The sequence below is a fragment of the Entelurus aequoreus genome, linkage group LG07 (assembly GCF_033978785.1).
Source record: "Entelurus aequoreus isolate RoL-2023_Sb linkage group LG07, RoL_Eaeq_v1.1, whole genome shotgun sequence".
NCBI lineage: Eukaryota > Metazoa > Chordata > Actinopteri > Syngnathiformes > Syngnathidae > Entelurus > Entelurus aequoreus.
In genome coordinates this window covers 14,688,956-14,708,307 of record NC_084737.1, presented here as the reverse complement: position 1 = coordinate 14,708,307, position 19,352 = coordinate 14,688,956, and the positions used below count along the sequence as shown (strand labels likewise).

Genomic DNA, 19,352 nt, shown 5'->3' with positions numbered 1-19,352 from the left:
GAAAGGTTTTTCTTAAACTGTTCAACAATTTGCTCACGCATTTGTTGACAAAGTGGTGACCCTCGCCCCATCCTTGTTTGTGAATGACTGAGCATTTCATGGAATCTACTTTTATACCCAATCATGGCACCCACCTGTTCCCAATTTGCCTGTTCACCTGTGGGATGTTCCAAATAAGTGTTTGATGAGCATTCCTCAACTTTATCAGTATTTATTGCCACCTTTCCCAACTTCTTTGTCACGTGTTGCTGGCATCAAATTCTAAAGTTAATGATTATTTGCAACAAAAAAATGTTTATCAGTTTGACCATCAAATATGTTGTCTTTGTAGCATATTCAACTGAATATGGGTTGAAAAGGATTTGCAAATCATTGTATTCCATTTATATTTACATCTAACACACTTTCCCAACTCATATGGAAACGGGGTTTGTAAATAAATAAATAAAAATTGGGAACCCATCCATCTCCTACCACTTGTCCCTCTCTGGGTGGCAGGGGGTATTGGAGCCTATCTCAGCTGCATTCGGGCGGTAGGCGGGGTACACCCTGGACACATCACCACCTCATCGCAGGGCCAACACAGATAGACAGAGTCGGTACTTTTCAAACGGAGTATAGTACCGTCTTTTATACATTAGTACCGCGATACTATACTAGTACCAGTATACCGTACAACCTATTACACCCCTTAAGCCCATACAGCGGTACCTTAACTTACGAGTATATTCAGGGTCCATAGGACCTGCTTTTAACGGTTGGCTTCTCTGATTCGGTCATCCGCTTCTTCTAGTTCGCACTAACTGTCACAAGGGAAGGATTGTGTCGCTCTCTGGCTGTGGCTGTGGACAATTACTACCTTTAACTTGAAGCAAAAATGCTCAAAACTGCAAATTAAAGCATAACAATAAGCCAAAAGACAGCTCGTACCTCAAAGTACTGGTGAGTTGCGGTACAACTAATCTGCTGATATCAGACTGATATCAATATCGAATTGGAATACCATACACACAAAGACACCCTGAAGGATACGGACTCCGTTGACTCCGGAGATCTTGAAGTCGTCAATCAGTTGGACAATAGTCTCCCTGTGGGGATCAGAAGGATCACTGTCCCTCACCTGGACACAGAAAGACAGGGTGTAGAATGAGGTGTGGGACTAATTGCTTAACAAATATGGTGTAGGGTGTGACGCTCACACATCTGAGCAGTTTGATCTCATCCAGCGCCGTCTCCGTGTAATGGGGTGCGCTCTTCACTACCTTCAAGGCCACAAAACGCTTCTTCCTAAAATACACATGGGGATAGACAGGTGGTCAGAGGGCTGGGGGCGGAGTCAGACCAGGGCATGTGGGCAGAGTGTGTCGAGTCGTACTGCAGGTCCCAGCACAGCCAGACGGTGGAGAAGTGTCCCCAGCCAAGCTTGCGGACCACGTGGTACCGCCCGTTGAACAGGTCCCCGATCTTGACCGGGTAGTAACCGCCTGGAACACAAGAACTGATAGTCACACAACAAACTAATTTTTGTCACTGACGGCCGCACACTGAAAAAACATAAGCATGCGGGGGCCATTTTGACATTTTTCATGATCTAAACCAATACAATATACAGATTTTTTTTGTACTGTTAGGGCTCCAGTCATGTTTGTCTTGGGGACCCGGAAGGGTCTCAATCATCAAAATGTTAAAGGGGAACTGCACTTTTTTTTTTTTTTTGCCTATCAATTACGATCCTTATGTAAGACAAGAACACCTGTAATTCAGACAAATCATATTGTTGATGTACATGATCTATATCTGCTGTACATATTTACTTTACTTCCCTTGTTGCCTTATTTGTATTTGACTTTATCAAATGTTTGGGTAAACTTTTATTAAACAAAACCAGTTTTCTTTGAAGTCACATAGATATTTACCAGAGCTGTTATATATTTTATGGAGGAATGTAGTTCATCATAAAACTGGCACCCAATGCTATTACAAAAGTATTGATTTGGAATTGACAATTGATTTGAATCGAGAATCGATTCTGAATCGAATTGTTACCCCCAAAAATCGGATCGAATATTCACAGCCCTACAAAATATGCATTATTTTTCTCTCAAATTTTTTCAAAGTAGAATATTTGAAGTAAAGTAATTGGAGCTTTAAATCGGTCAATAATTAATAACACCATTGATTTTGATTAATTATTATTTTTGGAGCAATGACAGTTACATTTAAAAAAGACAAAACACAAATATTCTTAGGGATCCAAAAAGGCCCCACTCATAAAAGTGTTAAAAATAAATCATACATTATTTTTCAATACCTTCAACACTTAAGTTTCTAGATCAACTTCAAATATATCCGTTGATTATAAGTTTTTAAAACATTTTTAACGTGTTTGCGTGTCTCATGCACTCTTTGTAAAAAAAACTTACGTTTTTAATGGCAAACACACAAAATATAAAAAAATTAACAGTGTTTCTGCAGGTATCAGCAAATCTATTTAATGCTTTTTAATCCCACTTAAACCAAATTTGATGCGTGTCCTTGTGCAGTTATTATGTATAGTTCAAAGCTTACAACTTTCTGTAAAAAAACATGCATTTGACTTTGATCATCTTAAATAGTCGAACAGCTGACATTAACTGTTACTCTTGAGTGAATTAGAATTGGTTCACAAGACTGTTTAATCTGAGGATTTATTTGTATTCATTTTTTAGGGAATGGTAGCAGCTGACTCCAGTTATGGTGGCGACAGCAGAATTTGCTTTGTTAGTTACGCCAACAAATGTTGGCACTCCCTGCCTTTAATCGCCGACTTGTGATCAGCATGTGTGATTTCACCGCATTACACGTTTTTAATGCCTCCGGACATCGGATTGAATGCTTTTTAATGCCATTTAAGGCCTTATTTTTTGCAAAATCCATTTAATGCTTTTTAATGGCCCGCGGAAACCCTGATTTAAGTTTATTAGAGTCCACATTGCAACTTTTTCACATGACATTTAACCTGTTTGCTCTTTTATTCCACTTTTTTATGTTTTGTTTTTTTGAATAATATTTTCAAAATGTACCGCGGCCCGTTAAAAAATGAGGTAATGGCCCCCGGGCTGCACTTTAGACACCCCTGCTTGAGTGGTAAAACACTTTCCATGACCAGACTCAACTCACCTTTGCAGTAATCTGACGGGTCCTCCTGCTCCTCATCGTCAGAGCCCAGAAGCTGGGCAGGGGGCGGGGTCAGCTCCGCAGGGGGCGGGCTCACGGGGGGCGGTGGGGGCGTGGCCGTGCAGCAGGTAGGCATCAGTGACATCACGGAATTTGGGACAACGTGAGGCGCCTCGGTGTCAAAGGACGTGAGGAAGGAGGCAGAAGAGGAGCATAGGGGGGACAAGGTCACAGAGGGGTGGGCGGGGCTTAAATGAGTGGGGGCGTGGGCGCTGATGTGAGGTGTGGTCGATTTAGAAAGATTGTGATTGGAATTCTCAAACGTTAAAGGAGTCAATGTGCTGAAATCGAACGGCGTTTTATTGTTTAGAGCTGACTGTGTAGGGCTGTGGGCGGGGCTCTGAGATTTGACAGGAGGCGATTGGTTAAAAAGTAGGACAGGAGGCGATTGGCTGCGGGCGGGGCTTTCCGATGTGGTCGGAAGTGACCGGCTGTGGGCGTACCCTTCTGTTTTGGTAGGAGCATATTTGGTGTGGGCCAGAGGTGATTGGCTGGGGGCGTACTCCTCCGCTGTGATGGGAGGCGACTTTGTCCGAGATTTGGCAATAGGCGCTTGGCCATGGGTGGGGTTCAGAGATTGACTGTGGGCGGAGCCCTCCGATGTCGTGGGAGGTGATTGGCTAAGAGCATGGCATTGAGTTACAACGGGAGGCGACTGGCTGTGGGCGGGGCCCTGAGATGCAACAGGAAGTGATTGGCTGAGAGGGTGCCCCTCTGTTTTTGTCGGAGGTGACTTGGTGTGGGTGGAGCCCCGAGACGGGCTAGGAAGATATTTGGCACGGGCGGGGCTCTCGGATAAGACAGCAGGCGAGCGGCTGTGGGCGTGGCTCTGAGACGAGGCTGAAGGTGATTGGCTGGTGTGTGGCACTGTCAGGGGGATGACAAGAGGGGGAAGCATGGCATTGTGGGGGACATTCTCGGGACACTGGAGGGCGGCTAGAGGCCTATGTTGTATATCTGGAGTGGGGGGGTCGATCAGGGGACAAGATTCCTGGGGGTCCCCGTGGGACACACACGCATCCACTGCGGCAGTGGCATCGAGACATGCACTTCCTGGGGGCGGGGTTGTCTTGCAAGTATTTTGTGTGGGTAAGGGCGCGACTGGGGGGTGGTCCTGCGTCTGGGGCGGGCTTCTGTCATCAGGGTTCAGATTCTGAAGGTCACTGAGGTCATTCACACTAGAAGGGGGGAAGAGGAGACACAATTAGCTTCATTTAACTACCGTATTTTCTGGACTGTAAGGCGCACTTAAAATCCTTTCGTTTTCTCAAAACTGGACAGTACGTCTTATAACCCGGTGCGCCTAATGTACGGAATAACTTTGGTTGTGCTGACCGACCTTGAAGCTATTTTATTTGGTACATGGTGTAATGATAAGTGTGACCAGTAGATGGAAGTCACGCATAAGCGATATGTGTAGACTGCACTATGATGGCAGTCACACATAAGAGATATGTGTAGACTGCAATATGACTCAAGTAAACAACACCAAAATTGTATATGTTCCATTGAAAATACAGAACACTACACACGGCGCTCAAAAATCTAGCAAAATGTTTTAGTAGGACTTTGGTAAGCTATGAAGCTGCACCGCTTGATGGATTGTACTGTGCTTTAACATACAAGTATTATTATGGTGTGTGTATAAGGTAAGACAGTATCTGGCGTTTTGTTTCGCAATATTATGCAAAACCAACTTTCCTTACCTTCTGGTACCTGCTGATCTGTATTTGGGATCTGCATAAGTCCTGAAAATGTGCGCGTGTCCGCCTTTGTAGTTTGTGCCGACGCCGTAGTCTATAAGCTTCTTCTTTTTTGTCTTATCTTCTTGTTATGGGACTTTCATCCTCTGCTGTTGCCATTTCTAATATAAAGTAGTGTAAAGTTCTTATATCTGTCAGTAAACTCGCCATGAAAGCGCTAAAACATACCGGTATAGTAAGGTTTACATAATTCACCCAAGGAACTTTAGTTATCAGAGAGTTCCGGTCGGACGGCTTTTCACGGGACACATTTCCGGCGTTGTTGTTGCCCTAGTGAGCCACGGATGAGGAGATGCTGCTCCGTTATTGGTTGAAGTAAAGTCTGAATGTCATTAAAACAGTTAGCTCCATCTTTTGACACTTTTTCCACTCCGACCTTGCACGCTACACCGCTACAACAAAGATGACGGGGAGAAGACGCTGCCGAAGGTGAGCCACGTAAATAAGACCGCCTCCAAAAGCGACTGTCAGAAAGCGGCTTGAAGATGGTCTGTAAAACATAATCTATGCAACATTTTGACCAAAGAACCACCATTACATGTTATGTACAAACCCCGTTTCCATATGAGTTGGGAAATTGTGTTAGATGTAAATATAAACGAAATACAATGATTTGCAAATCCTTTTCAACCCATATTCAGTTGAATGCACTACAAAGACAAGATATTTGATGTTCAAACTCATAAACTTTTTTTTTTTTTGCAAATAATAATTAACTTACAATTTCATGACTGCAACACGTGCCAAAGTAGTTGGGAAAGGGCATGTTCACCACTGTGTTACATGGTCTTTCCTTTTAACAACACTCAGTAAACGTTTGGGAACTGAGGAGACACATTTTTGAAGCTTCTCAGGTGGAATTCTTTCACATTCTTGCTTGATGTAGCTTAAGTTGTTCAACAGTCCGGGGGTCTCCGTTGTGCTATTTTAGGCTTCATAATGCGCCACACATTTTCAATGGGAGACAGGTCTGGACTACAGGCAGGCCAGTCTAGTACCCGCACCCTTTTACTATGAAGCCACGTTGATGTAACACGTGGCTTGGCATTGTCTTGCTGAAATAAGCAAGGGCGTCCATGGTAATGTTGCTTGGATGGCAACATATGTTGCTCCAAAACCTGTATGTACCTTTCAGCATTAATGGCGCCTTCACAGATGTGTAAGTTACCCATGTCTTGGGCACTAATACACCCCCATACCATCACAGATGCTGGCTTTTCAACTTTGCGCCTAAAACAATCCGGATGGTTCTTTTACTCTTTGGTCCGGAGGACACGACGTCCACAGTTTCCAAAAACAAATTGAAATGTGGACCCGTCAAACCACAGAACACTTTTGCACTTTGTATCAGTCCATCTTAGATGAGCTCAGGCCCAGCGAAGCCGACGGCGTTTCTGGGTGTTGTTGATAAACGGCTTTAGCCTTGCATAGGAGAGTTTTAACTTGCACTTACAGATGTAGCGACCAACTGTAGTTACTGACAGTGGGTTTCTGAAGTGTTCCTGAGCCCATGTGGTGATATCCTTTACACACTGATGTCGCTTGTTGATGCAATACAGCCTGAGGGATCGAAGGTCACGGGCTTAGCTGCTTACGTGCAGTGATTTCTCCAGATTCTCTTATCCCTTTGATGATATTACGGACCGTAGATGGTGAAATCTCTAAATTCCTTGCAATAGCTGGTTGAGAAAGGTTTTTCTTAAACTGTTCAACAATTTGCTCACGCATTTGTTGACAAAGTGGTGACCCTCGCCCCATCCTTGTTTGTGAATGACTGAGCATTTCATGGAATCTACTTTTATACCCAATCATGGCACCCACCTGTTCCCAATTTGCCTGTTCACCCGTGGGATGTTCCAAATAAGTGTTTGATGAGCATTCCTCAACGTCATCAGTATTTATTGCCACCTTTCCCAACTTTTTTGTCACGTATTGCTGGCATCAAATTCTAAAATTAATGATTATTTGCAAAAAAAAAAAAATGTTTATCAGTTTGAACATCAAATATGTTGTCTTTGTAGCATATTCAACTGAATATGGGTTGAAAATGATTTGCAAATCATTGTATTCCGTTTATATATAAATCTAACACAATTTCCCAACTCATATGGAAACGGGGTTTGTAGACCAGAAGGAAGTGTTTTACATTTAGAAAAAATAATAATAATATGACTCCTTTGCTGCGCCTTATAATCCGGTGCGCCTTTTTAATGAAAATAGACCTGACGAGACCCACTTATCGGCAGTGCGCCTTATAATCCGGTGCGCCCTATGGTCCGGAAAATACAGCGATAAAGTAGGGCTGGGCGATATATCGAATATACTCAATATATCGCGGGTTTGTCTCTGTGCGATAGAGAAAATGACTATATTGTGATATTCGAGTATTTGTTCTCAGGCAGTTGCTTTTAGCTGCGGGCATTACACTTCAGGCTCTTCTCACTCTTTCTTGTCTGTCCTTCTCACAGAGACGTAAAACAAGCGCACCTTCTTACATACGTCACAGACTGTCGCGCATGCAACGTCACACGCTCTCGCGGAGCAGAGAGGTAGCAGCGTGAGTAACGTTAGCTGTGATGCTAGTGGAGTGGTGCGAGTGGTCATACGAGAGAAAGAAGGTACGAATCTGGTAACAAATTAAGGAAAAATTCATTCCCAAGGAAAACAGCACGGGGTCCATCGTCTGGCGGTGGTTTGGCTTCAAGCGGGAAGATGTCGAACAAGCGTTGCTACAGAAAGTAGCACCTACTGCTAATTTGTAGCATGACTTGAAAAGTGACTTGAAAAGTCACCCGCTAGAGAATGAAGAGTGCTTGAAACTCCGCATGTCAACATCTCCGGCCGGTGCCACACCCACAAAATGCCCAGGCAACCATTTCCACATCAACACCGTATGAAAAAAATAGTCAACAACAGAAGGAGATAACGTCCGCAGGAACCTACCACATAGCGAAGGACATACACTATTTGATTTCCTATTATGCAGCTCATTTTTATTTGACAGTTATTGAAATATCTTGTGTGACATCATGCACAAAAGTGCATTTTATTTGTTTTAATCTATTGTAGTGGCGTTCTGTATAAAAAGTGCACTTTAATTTAGTGTTGTTTTGATAAGTCATCTTAGTGACATCATGCACAAAAATGCACTAATAGCTCGTTTTAAAATGTCTGACAATCTTGCACTGTTTTGAAATGACATGAATGTTTGTGCCACTGCTTAATAGCTGTTTAATAAATACAGTCTTGCTAAATTGACTTAGTTGTGATTTCCCTCTCTGCATGAAAGTTTAAAATGAGCATATATTAATGCAGTAGGAACAAGAATGTTTTAATGTAGACACATAGAATCATCATACTGCTGTGATGTTGTTGTTGTTGTTGGGGACAAGTGTTGTAAATTAGCTTTGGCTACAAACACTATGATGCATACATTGGATAACTGTTTCAGATGTCTATGTTTTTGTATCTGTCCCTATTTCAAATAAACCTCTATAATAATAAAAAATATATGCATCAAGTGTTCATTCAAGGCTAAGGCAAAATATGGAGATATATATCGTGTATCGTGACATGGCCTAAAAAAATCGAGATATTAATAAAAGGCCATATCGCCCAGCCCTACGATAAAGCCAATCGATTCATTTATTCTGTGCGGTGGTCCCGATGTCTTGAGCAGTTCTTCCTTCTGCACTGTAAACATAACTGACCTAGCAGCGTGCGTTATGGCCATTTATGCACATTTGACAATGGCGCCGTCTTAATGTAAAATGTCTGATGGCGATAGGATGACACAAAAACTCAGCTGACACACACAGAAACACCCACGCACGCAGGGCTGCGATGACTCAGTGACATTGTTGAAGCATGCTGGAGACGCATGGAAATAGACTCTGTGTGTGCGTGTGTTGTGGTATCATAATTCAGCGTGTGCTGCTATTAATGGCCAGTGACTGGTCGTGGTCGGCTGGACCAGCTAGCTTAGCACAGAGACTGCTGTGATGCAGAACTATTAGCCTAGCTTAGCCCGGTCAACACAAGAGTGCAGTAGTGACATGTGTGTGTGAAAGCTTCAAAAGCAGAGAAAACAATCAGGCCTCGGGAGAGAAAGTCCGCAAACCAGCAGCGGATTTTGCTCCTCAATGTGCTAAATTAAGTGTCCACGCGTGTCGGCCTCACCCGGTCTTGTCAGTGTGGACTTTGCGGTGCTTTTTGCCTCGCCGCCTGTGCTTCTTGGCGCTGGAGGCGGGGCCTTCGCTTCCAGTCCCCACTGCAGCTGTAAGCAGAGATCCACCAAGTGTAAACATGTGCGCTCCTCCATAAGCTCAAAGAACTCCGGCTTATTAGTGATTCCCAGAGCCCAAAAAAAGTCTGCGCGCTATCGAGCGTTTTCTATTGGGGCTCCAGTACTCTGGAATGGCCTCCCGGTAACAGTAAGAGATGCTACCTCAGTAGAAGCATTTAAGTCCCATCTTAAAACTCATTCGTTTAGCCTTTAAATAGACCCCCTTTTAGACCAGTTGATCTGCCGTCTCTTTTCTGCTCTGCCCCCCTCTCCTGCGTGGAGAGGTTATTAGGTGACCACAGATGATGCGCTAGCTGTTCAAAGTCGGGACCCGGAGTGGACCACTCATCTGTGCATCAGTCTACAGATCTACTCTCTATTTTATGCTGCAGCTCTTACATATACTGTAATATTGTACATGGTAATTGTTTTATATTGTATATATGATATAAACATATCATATAATATATCAGTATATGTCATATACTGTACATATATTATGTAAATATTATATATATGTTATATTTTAAATTGCGACTATGGTACATTGTTTGTCGATTTTATACCTGCATTGTCCTTTTCATCCGTACACCTACTCAGTAGAGTGTCCGCCCTGAGATCTCACTATTATGTGAGTTCAAACCCCGGCCGGGTCATACCAAAGACTATAAAAATGGGACCCATTACCTCCCTGCTTGGCACTCAGCATCAAGGGTTGGAATTGGGGGTTAAATCACCAAAAATTATTCCCGGGCGCGGCTACGCTGCTGCCCACTGCTCCCCTCACCTCCCAGGGGGTGATCAAGGGGATGGGTCAAATGCAGAGGACAAATTTCACCACACCTGTGTGTGTGACAATCATTGGTACTTTAACTTTAACTTTCCATCCTTTGTACCTGAGCTACTGTGTGGAACAATTTCCCTTGTGGATCATTAAAGTTTGTCTAAGTCTAAGTCGGTGATGTCTCTGCGCTGCTGACTTGTCTCCATTGAAGATGATCCCCTGCCGGCCCCACTATGGACTGGACTCTCACACTATTAACTAGATCCACTATGGACTGGACTCTCACTATTATGTTAGATCCACTATGGACTGGACTCTCACACTATTATGTTAGATCCACTATGGACTGGACTCTCACACTATTATGTTAGATCCACTATGGACTGGACTCACACTATTATGTTAGATCCACTATGGACTGGACTCTCACACTATTAACTAGATCCACTATGGACTGGACTCTCACACTATTATGTTAGATCCACTATGGACTGGACTCTCACACTATTATGTTAGATCCACTATGGACTGGACTCTCACACTATTATGTTAGATCCACTATGGACTGGACTCTCACACTATTATGTTAGATCCACTATGGACTGGACTCTCACACTATTATGCTAGATCCACTATGGACTGGACTCTCACACTATTATGTTAGATCCACTATGGACTGGACTCTCACTATTATGTTAGATCCAGTATGGACTGGACTCTCACACTATTATGTTAGATCCACTATGGACTGGACTCTCACACTATTATGTTAGATCTACTATGGACTGGACTCTAACACTATTAACTAGATCCACTATGGACTGGACTCTCACACTATTATGTTAGATTCACTATGGACTGGACTCTCACACTATTATGTTAGATCCACTATGGACTGGACTCTCACACTATTATGCTAGATCCACTATGGACTGGACTCTCACACTATTATGTTGGATCCACTATGGACTGGACTCTCACTATTATGTTAGATTCAGTATGGACTGGACTCTCACTATTATGTTAGATCCACTATGGACTGGACTCTCATTATTATGTTACATCCACTATGGACTGGACTCTCACACTATTATGTTAGATACACTATGGACTGGACTCTCACTATTATGTTAGATCCCCTATCGACTGGACTCTCACACTATTATGTTAGATCCACTATGGACTGGACTCTCACACTATTATGTTACATCCACTATGGACTGGACTCTCACACTATTATGTTAGATCCACTATGGACTGGACTCTCACACTATTATGTTAGATCCACTATGGACTGGACTCTCACACTATTATGTTACATCCACTATGGACTGGACTCTCACACTATTATGTTAGATCCACTATGGACTGGACTCTCACACTATTATGTTAGATCCACTATGGACTGGACTCTCACACTATTATGTTAGATCCACTATGGACTGGACTCTCACTATTATGTTAGATCCCCTATCGACTGGACTCTCACACTATTATGTTAGATCCACTCTGGACTGGACTCTCACACTATTATGTTAGATCCACTATGGACTGGACTCTCACACTATTATGTTAGATCCACTATGGACTGGACTCTCACTATTATGTTAGATCCAGTATGGACTGGACTCTCACACTATTATGTTAGATCCACTATGGACTGGACTCTCACACTATTATGTTAGATCTACTATGGACTGGACTCTAACACTATTAACTAGATCCACTATGGACTGGACTCTCACACTATTATGTTAGATTCACTATGGACTGGACTCTCACACTATTATGTTAGATCCACTATGGACTGGACTCTCACACTATTATGCTAGATCCACTATGGACTGGACTCTCACACTATTATGTTGGATCCACTATGGACTGGACTCTCACTATTATGTTAGATCCAGTATGGACTGGACTCTCACTATTATGTTAGATCCACTATGGACTGGACTCTCATTATTATGTTACATCCACTATGGACTGGACTCTCACACTATTATGTTAGATACACTATGGACTGGACTCTCACTATTATGTTAGATCCCCTATCGACTGGACTCTCACACTATTATGTTAGATCCACTATGGACTGGACTCTCACACTATTATGTTACATCCACTATGGACTGGACTCTCACACTATTATGTTAGATCCACTATGGACTGGACTCTCACACTATTATGTTAGATCCACTATGGACTGGACTCTCACACTATTATGTTACATCCACTATGGACTGGACTCTCACACTATTATGTTAGATCCACTATGGACTGGACTCTCACACTATTATGTTAGATCCACTATGGACTGGACTCTCACACTATTATGTTAGATCCACTATGGACTGGACTCTCACTATTATGTTAGATCCCCTATCGACTGGACTCTCACACTATTATGTTAGATCCACTCTGGACTGGACTCTCACACTATTATGTTAGATCCACTATGGACTGGACTCTCACACTATTAACTAGATCCACTCCACGTCCATTGCATCGGTCGCCCATGGGGCCGGGGGTGGGGGGGGTCCCCACATCTGCGGTCCCCTCCAAGGTTTCTCTTTATCCCATCGGGTTGAGTTTTTTCTTGATGTAGGATCTGAGCCGAGGATGTCGTTGTGGCTTGTGCAGCCCTTTGAGACACTTGTGATTTAGGGCTGTATAAATAAACTTTGATTGATGACTGATTAATAAACGCTGGGTGATTCTGCAGAGAAAACTTGCTGGTTTTTTTAGACATATTTAAATTCTGCAGTTTATTTTCATTTATGTCTTTTGAGTTATCTCTGGTTGTTGTAAACAACTTGGCCCAAACCCAGGATAAAGTTGACGACTGATATGAGATTGTGTCTCCCACAGTGACGTGCACCCTCCTAAAAGCCACATGGGACACTTTACACAGCACACATCCCATTCTAATGAATGCCAATTGTTCCAAGGGACAACCTTATACATGTGTAATTCAGTGGCGGGCCGTGCGTTTCCCACCTAGGCCTTCAGTGATGTCCGACTTCAATGATTACCTCTCAAAATACCATAACTTATGTCACCACATGACCATTGCTGGAGAAACACTATACAGGAACCCATTCACGCACTACCGGGCATTGTACAAAACGGGTTATTTTCTGGCGCATTTAAAAACCAATAAACCCGCATCAGCAATCAAAACGTATCTTATGTGGTACTGTCAAAATTAAAATTGCGAAAAAACATTTTAAACGTGAAAAAATAAAGAAATAAAACATCTGACCTCACATTTCATCGACAGCTGAGCTAGCTTCCGGGGTTGGCCGACATGGTCTCACAAGATGTAGTTTCTCTTTAAATATCCTTCTTGAAAATGGCCTTGCAAATATACATGTTGTCTTGTCTAATCATAAAAGATGCAGACGAGGCGTGTAGGCGGACTTCTTAAAAGTTTACTCCACAGTGTGCTCATCAAACCCATCCCGCTGCCAGCATGTCTACATAGGGCTTCTGCGCATGCTCTTCACTACTGTGGCATGCTGGGTAATGGAGTTCTTATGTTACCGGGCTCATAACATCACTATATATATATATATATATATATATATATATATATATATATATATATATATATATATATATATATATATATATATATACAAGATAAAGTTAAAGTTAAAGTACCAATGATCAATGATTGTCACACACACAATAGGTGTAGCAAAATTATTCTCTGCATTTGACCAATCACCCTTGATCACCCCTGGGAGGTGAGGGGAGCAGTGGGCAGCAGCGGTGGCCACGCCCGGGAATCATTTTTGGTGATTTAACCCCCAATTCCAACCCTTGATGCGGAGTGCCAAGCAGGGAGGTAATGGGTACCATTTTTATAGTCTTTGGTATGACTTGGCCAGGGTTTGAACTCACAACCTACCGATCTCAGGTTGTGATATCTGCCTTAGGCCAGCGAGAAGGCCTTACTGACAACAACGCGTGATCCGGTTGGCTACCGCGGCTGTCTATCAACTGTAGCTTACCACCACTAGGTGTGAATGAATGATGGGTTCCCACTTCTCTATGAGCGCTTTGAGTATCTAATAATAAAAAAGCGCAATATAAAATCTTTATTTATCTATTATTTTTGTTGATTCTGAAGGCCTTGGGCAGATTTGGTACAGCATGGCAACATAAGCTAGCTGAATTCCGATTGGATAAAAAAAACTCTATGACCTAAAAACAACAGCGCTGGAAGGAGCATAATATGACATGAAGGGAATATGAATACTTTTGAATATTTAGGGAAAGTAAATTCAAAAGTCAATTAAAAATGACTTTTATCTTTACTTATGATCATGATGACTTTAAGGTTTTACTACTTACGTATAAAATACTACACAGTCTAGCTCCATCCTATCTTGCTGATTGTATTGTACCATATGTCCCGGCAAGAACTCCGGCTTATTAGTGATTCCCATAGCCCAAAAAAAGTCTGCGAGCTACAGAGCATTTTCTATTGGGGCTCCAGTACTCTGGAATGCCCTCCCGGTAACAGTTAGAGATGTTTCCTCAGTAGAAGCATTTAAGTCCCATCTTAAAACTAATTTGTATACTTTAAATAGAACCCCCTTTTAGACCAGTTGATCTGCCGTCTCTTTTCTGCTCTGCCCCCCTCTCCTCCGTGGAGGGGTGGGGCACAGGTTCGGTGGCCACGGATGAAGCGCTGGCTGTCCAACGTCGGGACCCAGGGTGGACCGCTCGCCTGTGCATCGGTTGGGGACGTCTTTGCGCTGCTGACCTGTCTCCGCTCGGGATGGTCTCCTGCTGGCCCCACTATGGACTGGACTCTCACTAATATGTTAGATCCACTATGGACTGGACTCTCACACTATTATGTTAGATCCACTATGGACTGGACTCTCACTATTATGTTAGATCCACTATGGACTGGACTCTCACACTATTATGTTAGATCCACTATGGACTGGACTCTCACTATTATGTTAGATCCACTATGGACTGGACTCTCACACTATTATGTTAGATCCACTATGGACTAGACTCTCACACTATTATGTTAAATCCACTATTGACTGGACTCTCACTATTATGTTAGATCCACTATGGACTGGACTCTCACTATTATGTTAAATCCACTATGGACTGGACTCTCACTATTATGTTAGATTTACTATGGACTGGACTCTCACTATTATGTTAAATCCACTATGGACTGGACTCTCACTATTATGTTAGATCCACTATGGACTGGACTCTCACTATTATGTTAGATCCACTATGGACTGGACTCTCACTATTATGTTAGATCCACTATGGACTGGACTCTCACTATTATGTTAGATTTACTATGGACTGGACTCTCACTATTATGTTAGATCCACTATGGACTGGACTCTCACTATTATGTTAGATCCACTATGGACTGGACTCTCCCTATTATGTTAGATTTACTATGGACTGGACTCTCACTATTATGTTAAATCCTTATGGACTGGACTCTCACTATTATGTTAGCTCCACTATGGCCTGCACTCTCACTATTATGTTAGATCCACTATGGACTGGACTCTCACTATTATGTTAGATCCACTATGGACTGGACTCTCACACTATTATGTTAGATCCACTATGGACTGGACTCTCACTATTATGTTAGATCCACTATGGACTGGACTCTCACACTATTATGTTAGATCCACTATGGACTGGACTCTCACACTATTATGTTAGATCCACTATGGACTGGACTCTCACTATTATGTTAGATCCACTATGGACTGGACTCTCACACTATTATGTTAGATCCACTATGGACTGGACTCTCACTATTATGTTAGATTTACTATGGACTGGACTCTCACTATTACGTTAGATCCACTATGGACTGGACTCTCTCACTATTATGTTAGATCCACTATGGACTGGACTCTCACTATTATGTTAGATTTACTATGGACTGGACTCTCACTATTATGTTAGATCCACTCTGGACTGGACTCTCACTATTATGTTAGATCCACTATGGACTGGACTCTCTCACTATTATGTTAGATCCACTATGGACTGGACTCTCACTATTATGTTAGATTTACTATGGACTGGACTCTCACTATTATGTTGGATCCACTATGGACTGGACTCTCTCACTATTATGTTAGATCCACTATGGACTGGACTCTCACTATTATGTTAGATTTACTATGGACTGGACTCTCACTATTATGTTAAATCCACTGTGGACTGGACTCTCACACTGCTATGTTGGATACACTATGGACTGGACTCTCACTATTATGTTAAATCCACTATGGACTGGACACTCACACTATTATGTTAGATCCACTATGGACTGGACTCTCACTATTATGTTAGATCCACTATGGACTGGACTCTCACACTATTATGTTAGATCCACTATGGACTGGACTCTCACTATTATGTTAGATCCACTATGGACTGGACTCTCACACTATTATGTTAGATCCACTATGGACTGGACTCTCACTATTATGTTAGATCCACTATGGACTGGACTCTCACACTATTATGTTAGATCCACTATGGACTGGACTCTCACTATTATGTTAGATCCACTATGGACTGGACTCTCACACTATTATGTTAGATCCACTATGGACTGGACTCTCACTATTATGTTAGATTTACTATGGACTGGACTCTCACTATTACGTTAGATCCACTATGGACTGGACTCTCTCACTATTATGTTAGATCCACTATGGACTGGACTCTCACTATTATGTTAGATTTACTATGGACTGGACTCTCACTATTATGTTAGATCCACTCTGGACTGGACTCTCACTATTATGTTAGATCCACTATGGACTGGACTCTCTCACTATTATGTTAGATCCACTATGGACTGGACTCTCACTATTATGTTAGATTTACTATGGACTGGACTCTCACTATTATGTTGGTTCCACTATGGACTGGACTCTCTCACTATTATGTTAGATCCACTATGGACTGGACTCTCACTATTATGTTAGATTTACTATGGACTGGACTCTCACTATTATGTTAAATCCACTGTGGACTGGACTCTCACACTGCTATGTTGGATACACTATGGACTGGACTCTCACTATTATGTTAAATCCACTATGGACTGAACTCTCACTATTGTGTTAGATCCACTATGGACTGGACTCTCACTATTATGTTAGATCCACTATGGACTGGACTCTCTCACTATTATGTTAGATCCACTATGGACTGGACTCTCACTATTATGTTAGATCCACTATGGACTGGACTATCACTATTATGTTAGATCCACTATGGACTGGACTCTCACAATATTATGTTAGATCCACTATGGACTGGACTCTCACTATTATGTTAGATCCACTATGGACTGGACTCTCACTATTATGTTAGATCCACTATGGACTGGAGTCTCACACTATTATGTTAGATCCACTATGAACTGGACTCTCTCGCTATTATGTTAGATCCACTATGGACTGGACTCTCACACTATTATGTTAGATCCACTATGAACTGGACTCTCACACTATTATGTTAGATCCACTATGGACTGGACTCTCACACTATTATGTTAGATCCACTATGAACTGGACTCTCTCGCTATTATGTTAGATCCACTATGGACTGGACTCTCACGCTATTATGTTAGATCCACTATGAACTGGACTCTCACACTATTATGTTAGATCCACTATGGACTGGACTCTCACACTATTATGTTAGATCCACTCACACTATTATGTTAGATCCACTATGGACTGGACTCTCACACTATTATGTTAGATCCACTATGGACTGGACTCTCACACTATTATGTTAGATCCACTATGGACTGGACTCTCACACTATTATGTTAGATCCACTATGGACTGGACTCTCACACTATTAACTAGATCCACTCCACGTCCATTGCATCGGTCGCCCAGGGGGACGGGGGCGTCCCCACATCTGCGGTCCCCTCCAAGGTTTCTCATTGTATCCCATCGGGTTGAGTTTTTTCTTGCCCTGATGTGGGATCTGAGACGAGGATGTCGTTGTGGCTTGTGCAGCCTTTTGAGACACTCGTGATTTCGGGCTACATAAATAAACATTGATTGATTGATTGATGGTTTCTGCTGGCCCTGACGGCACAGTTGTGAGTTCGAACCCCGGCTGAGTCATACCAAAGACTATAAAAATGGGATCCATTTACCTCCCTGCTAGGCACTCAGCATCAAGGGTTGGAATTAAAGATTAAGATTAAAGATACCAATGATTGTCACACACACACTAGATGTGGTGAAATTTGTCCTCTGCATTTGACCCATCCCCTTGGGGAGCAGTGGGCAGCAGCGGCGCCGCGCCCGGGAATCATTTTGGTGACTTAACCCCCAACTCCAACCCGTGTTGCTGAGTATTGGGGGTTAAATCACCAATAATGATTCCTTGGCGCGGCCACCGCTGCTGCTCACTGCTCCCCTCACCTCCCAGGGGGTGATCAAGGGTGATGGGTCAAATGCAGAGGACAAATTTCACCACACCTAGTGTGTGTGAGTGTGTGTGTGTGTGTGACAATCTTTGGTACTTGAACTTATATATAGTGATGTTATGAGCCCGGTGACATAAGAACTACATTACCCAGCATGCCACAGCTGTAGCTAGCTCGGACGGTGGCTAACACCTGCAAGCTTACGGTCTTTTACCGCCTCGAAGACGGACCGACGGCGGGACACGACGCGGACCCCGGCGGGCCGTGGAATACGTTACCTATCAACATTCTGGCTCCCAGAGCTCAAACGGAAGCGGGTCAGCGGGCACTGTCCCGGTGCTATGACAGCTAGCCCGTTATAGCCTCCGTTAGCCTCCGTAGATGCTGGCTCGGGGAAACAACGCGGGGGGGGTGGGAGCTCCGTCCGCAGTCCGGTACGGTCGGCACCGGCGACCTCTTGGGTTATTCTTGGCGAGTTGTTCCCTGCTGTCTCGATGAGAGGAGAGAGGAGGGAGAGAATCTTCCACCAGAAACCTCCGACAGCTGCTGACACCTGACACCCTGCTGTGCGCCTGCGCAGTGGACAACACCACCCGGATATAGTTGATGAACACAGCACACCCATATACTGTATACAGTCATGGTCAAAAGTTTACATACACTTGTTAAGAACATCATTGTCATGGCTTCCAGTCGTTTCTACAACTTTTTTTTTTTTTGTGATTGGAGCACATACTTGTTGGTCACAAAAAAAACATTCATGAAGTTTGGTTCTTTTATGAATTTATTATGGGTCTACTGAAAATGAGAGCAAATCTG

At 43.0% G+C, this 19,352-nt stretch overlaps 1 protein-coding gene across 1 annotated transcript in view; it reads right to left on the bottom strand.

Annotated features, from left to right (window-relative positions):
- Positions 1–19,115, bottom strand: part of srpk3 (SRSF protein kinase 3) — a 31,487-nt gene extending 12,372 nt beyond the window's left edge. The window contains exons 1-6 of the mRNA XM_062052644.1: positions 18,812–19,115; positions 9,159–9,255; positions 3,160–4,394; positions 1,376–1,484; positions 1,200–1,287; positions 1,033–1,120 (exon numbers count right to left, since the gene is read on the bottom strand). Of these exons, the coding sequence (XP_061908628.1) occupies positions 1,033–1,120; positions 1,200–1,287; positions 1,376–1,484; positions 3,160–4,394; positions 9,159–9,255; positions 18,812–18,821 (1,627 nt within the window). The 5' untranslated portion in view covers positions 18,822–19,115. The remainder of the gene's footprint in view (positions 1–1,032; positions 1,121–1,199; positions 1,288–1,375; positions 1,485–3,159; positions 4,395–9,158; positions 9,256–18,811) is intronic.
- Positions 19,116–19,352: the final 237 nt, after the last annotated feature.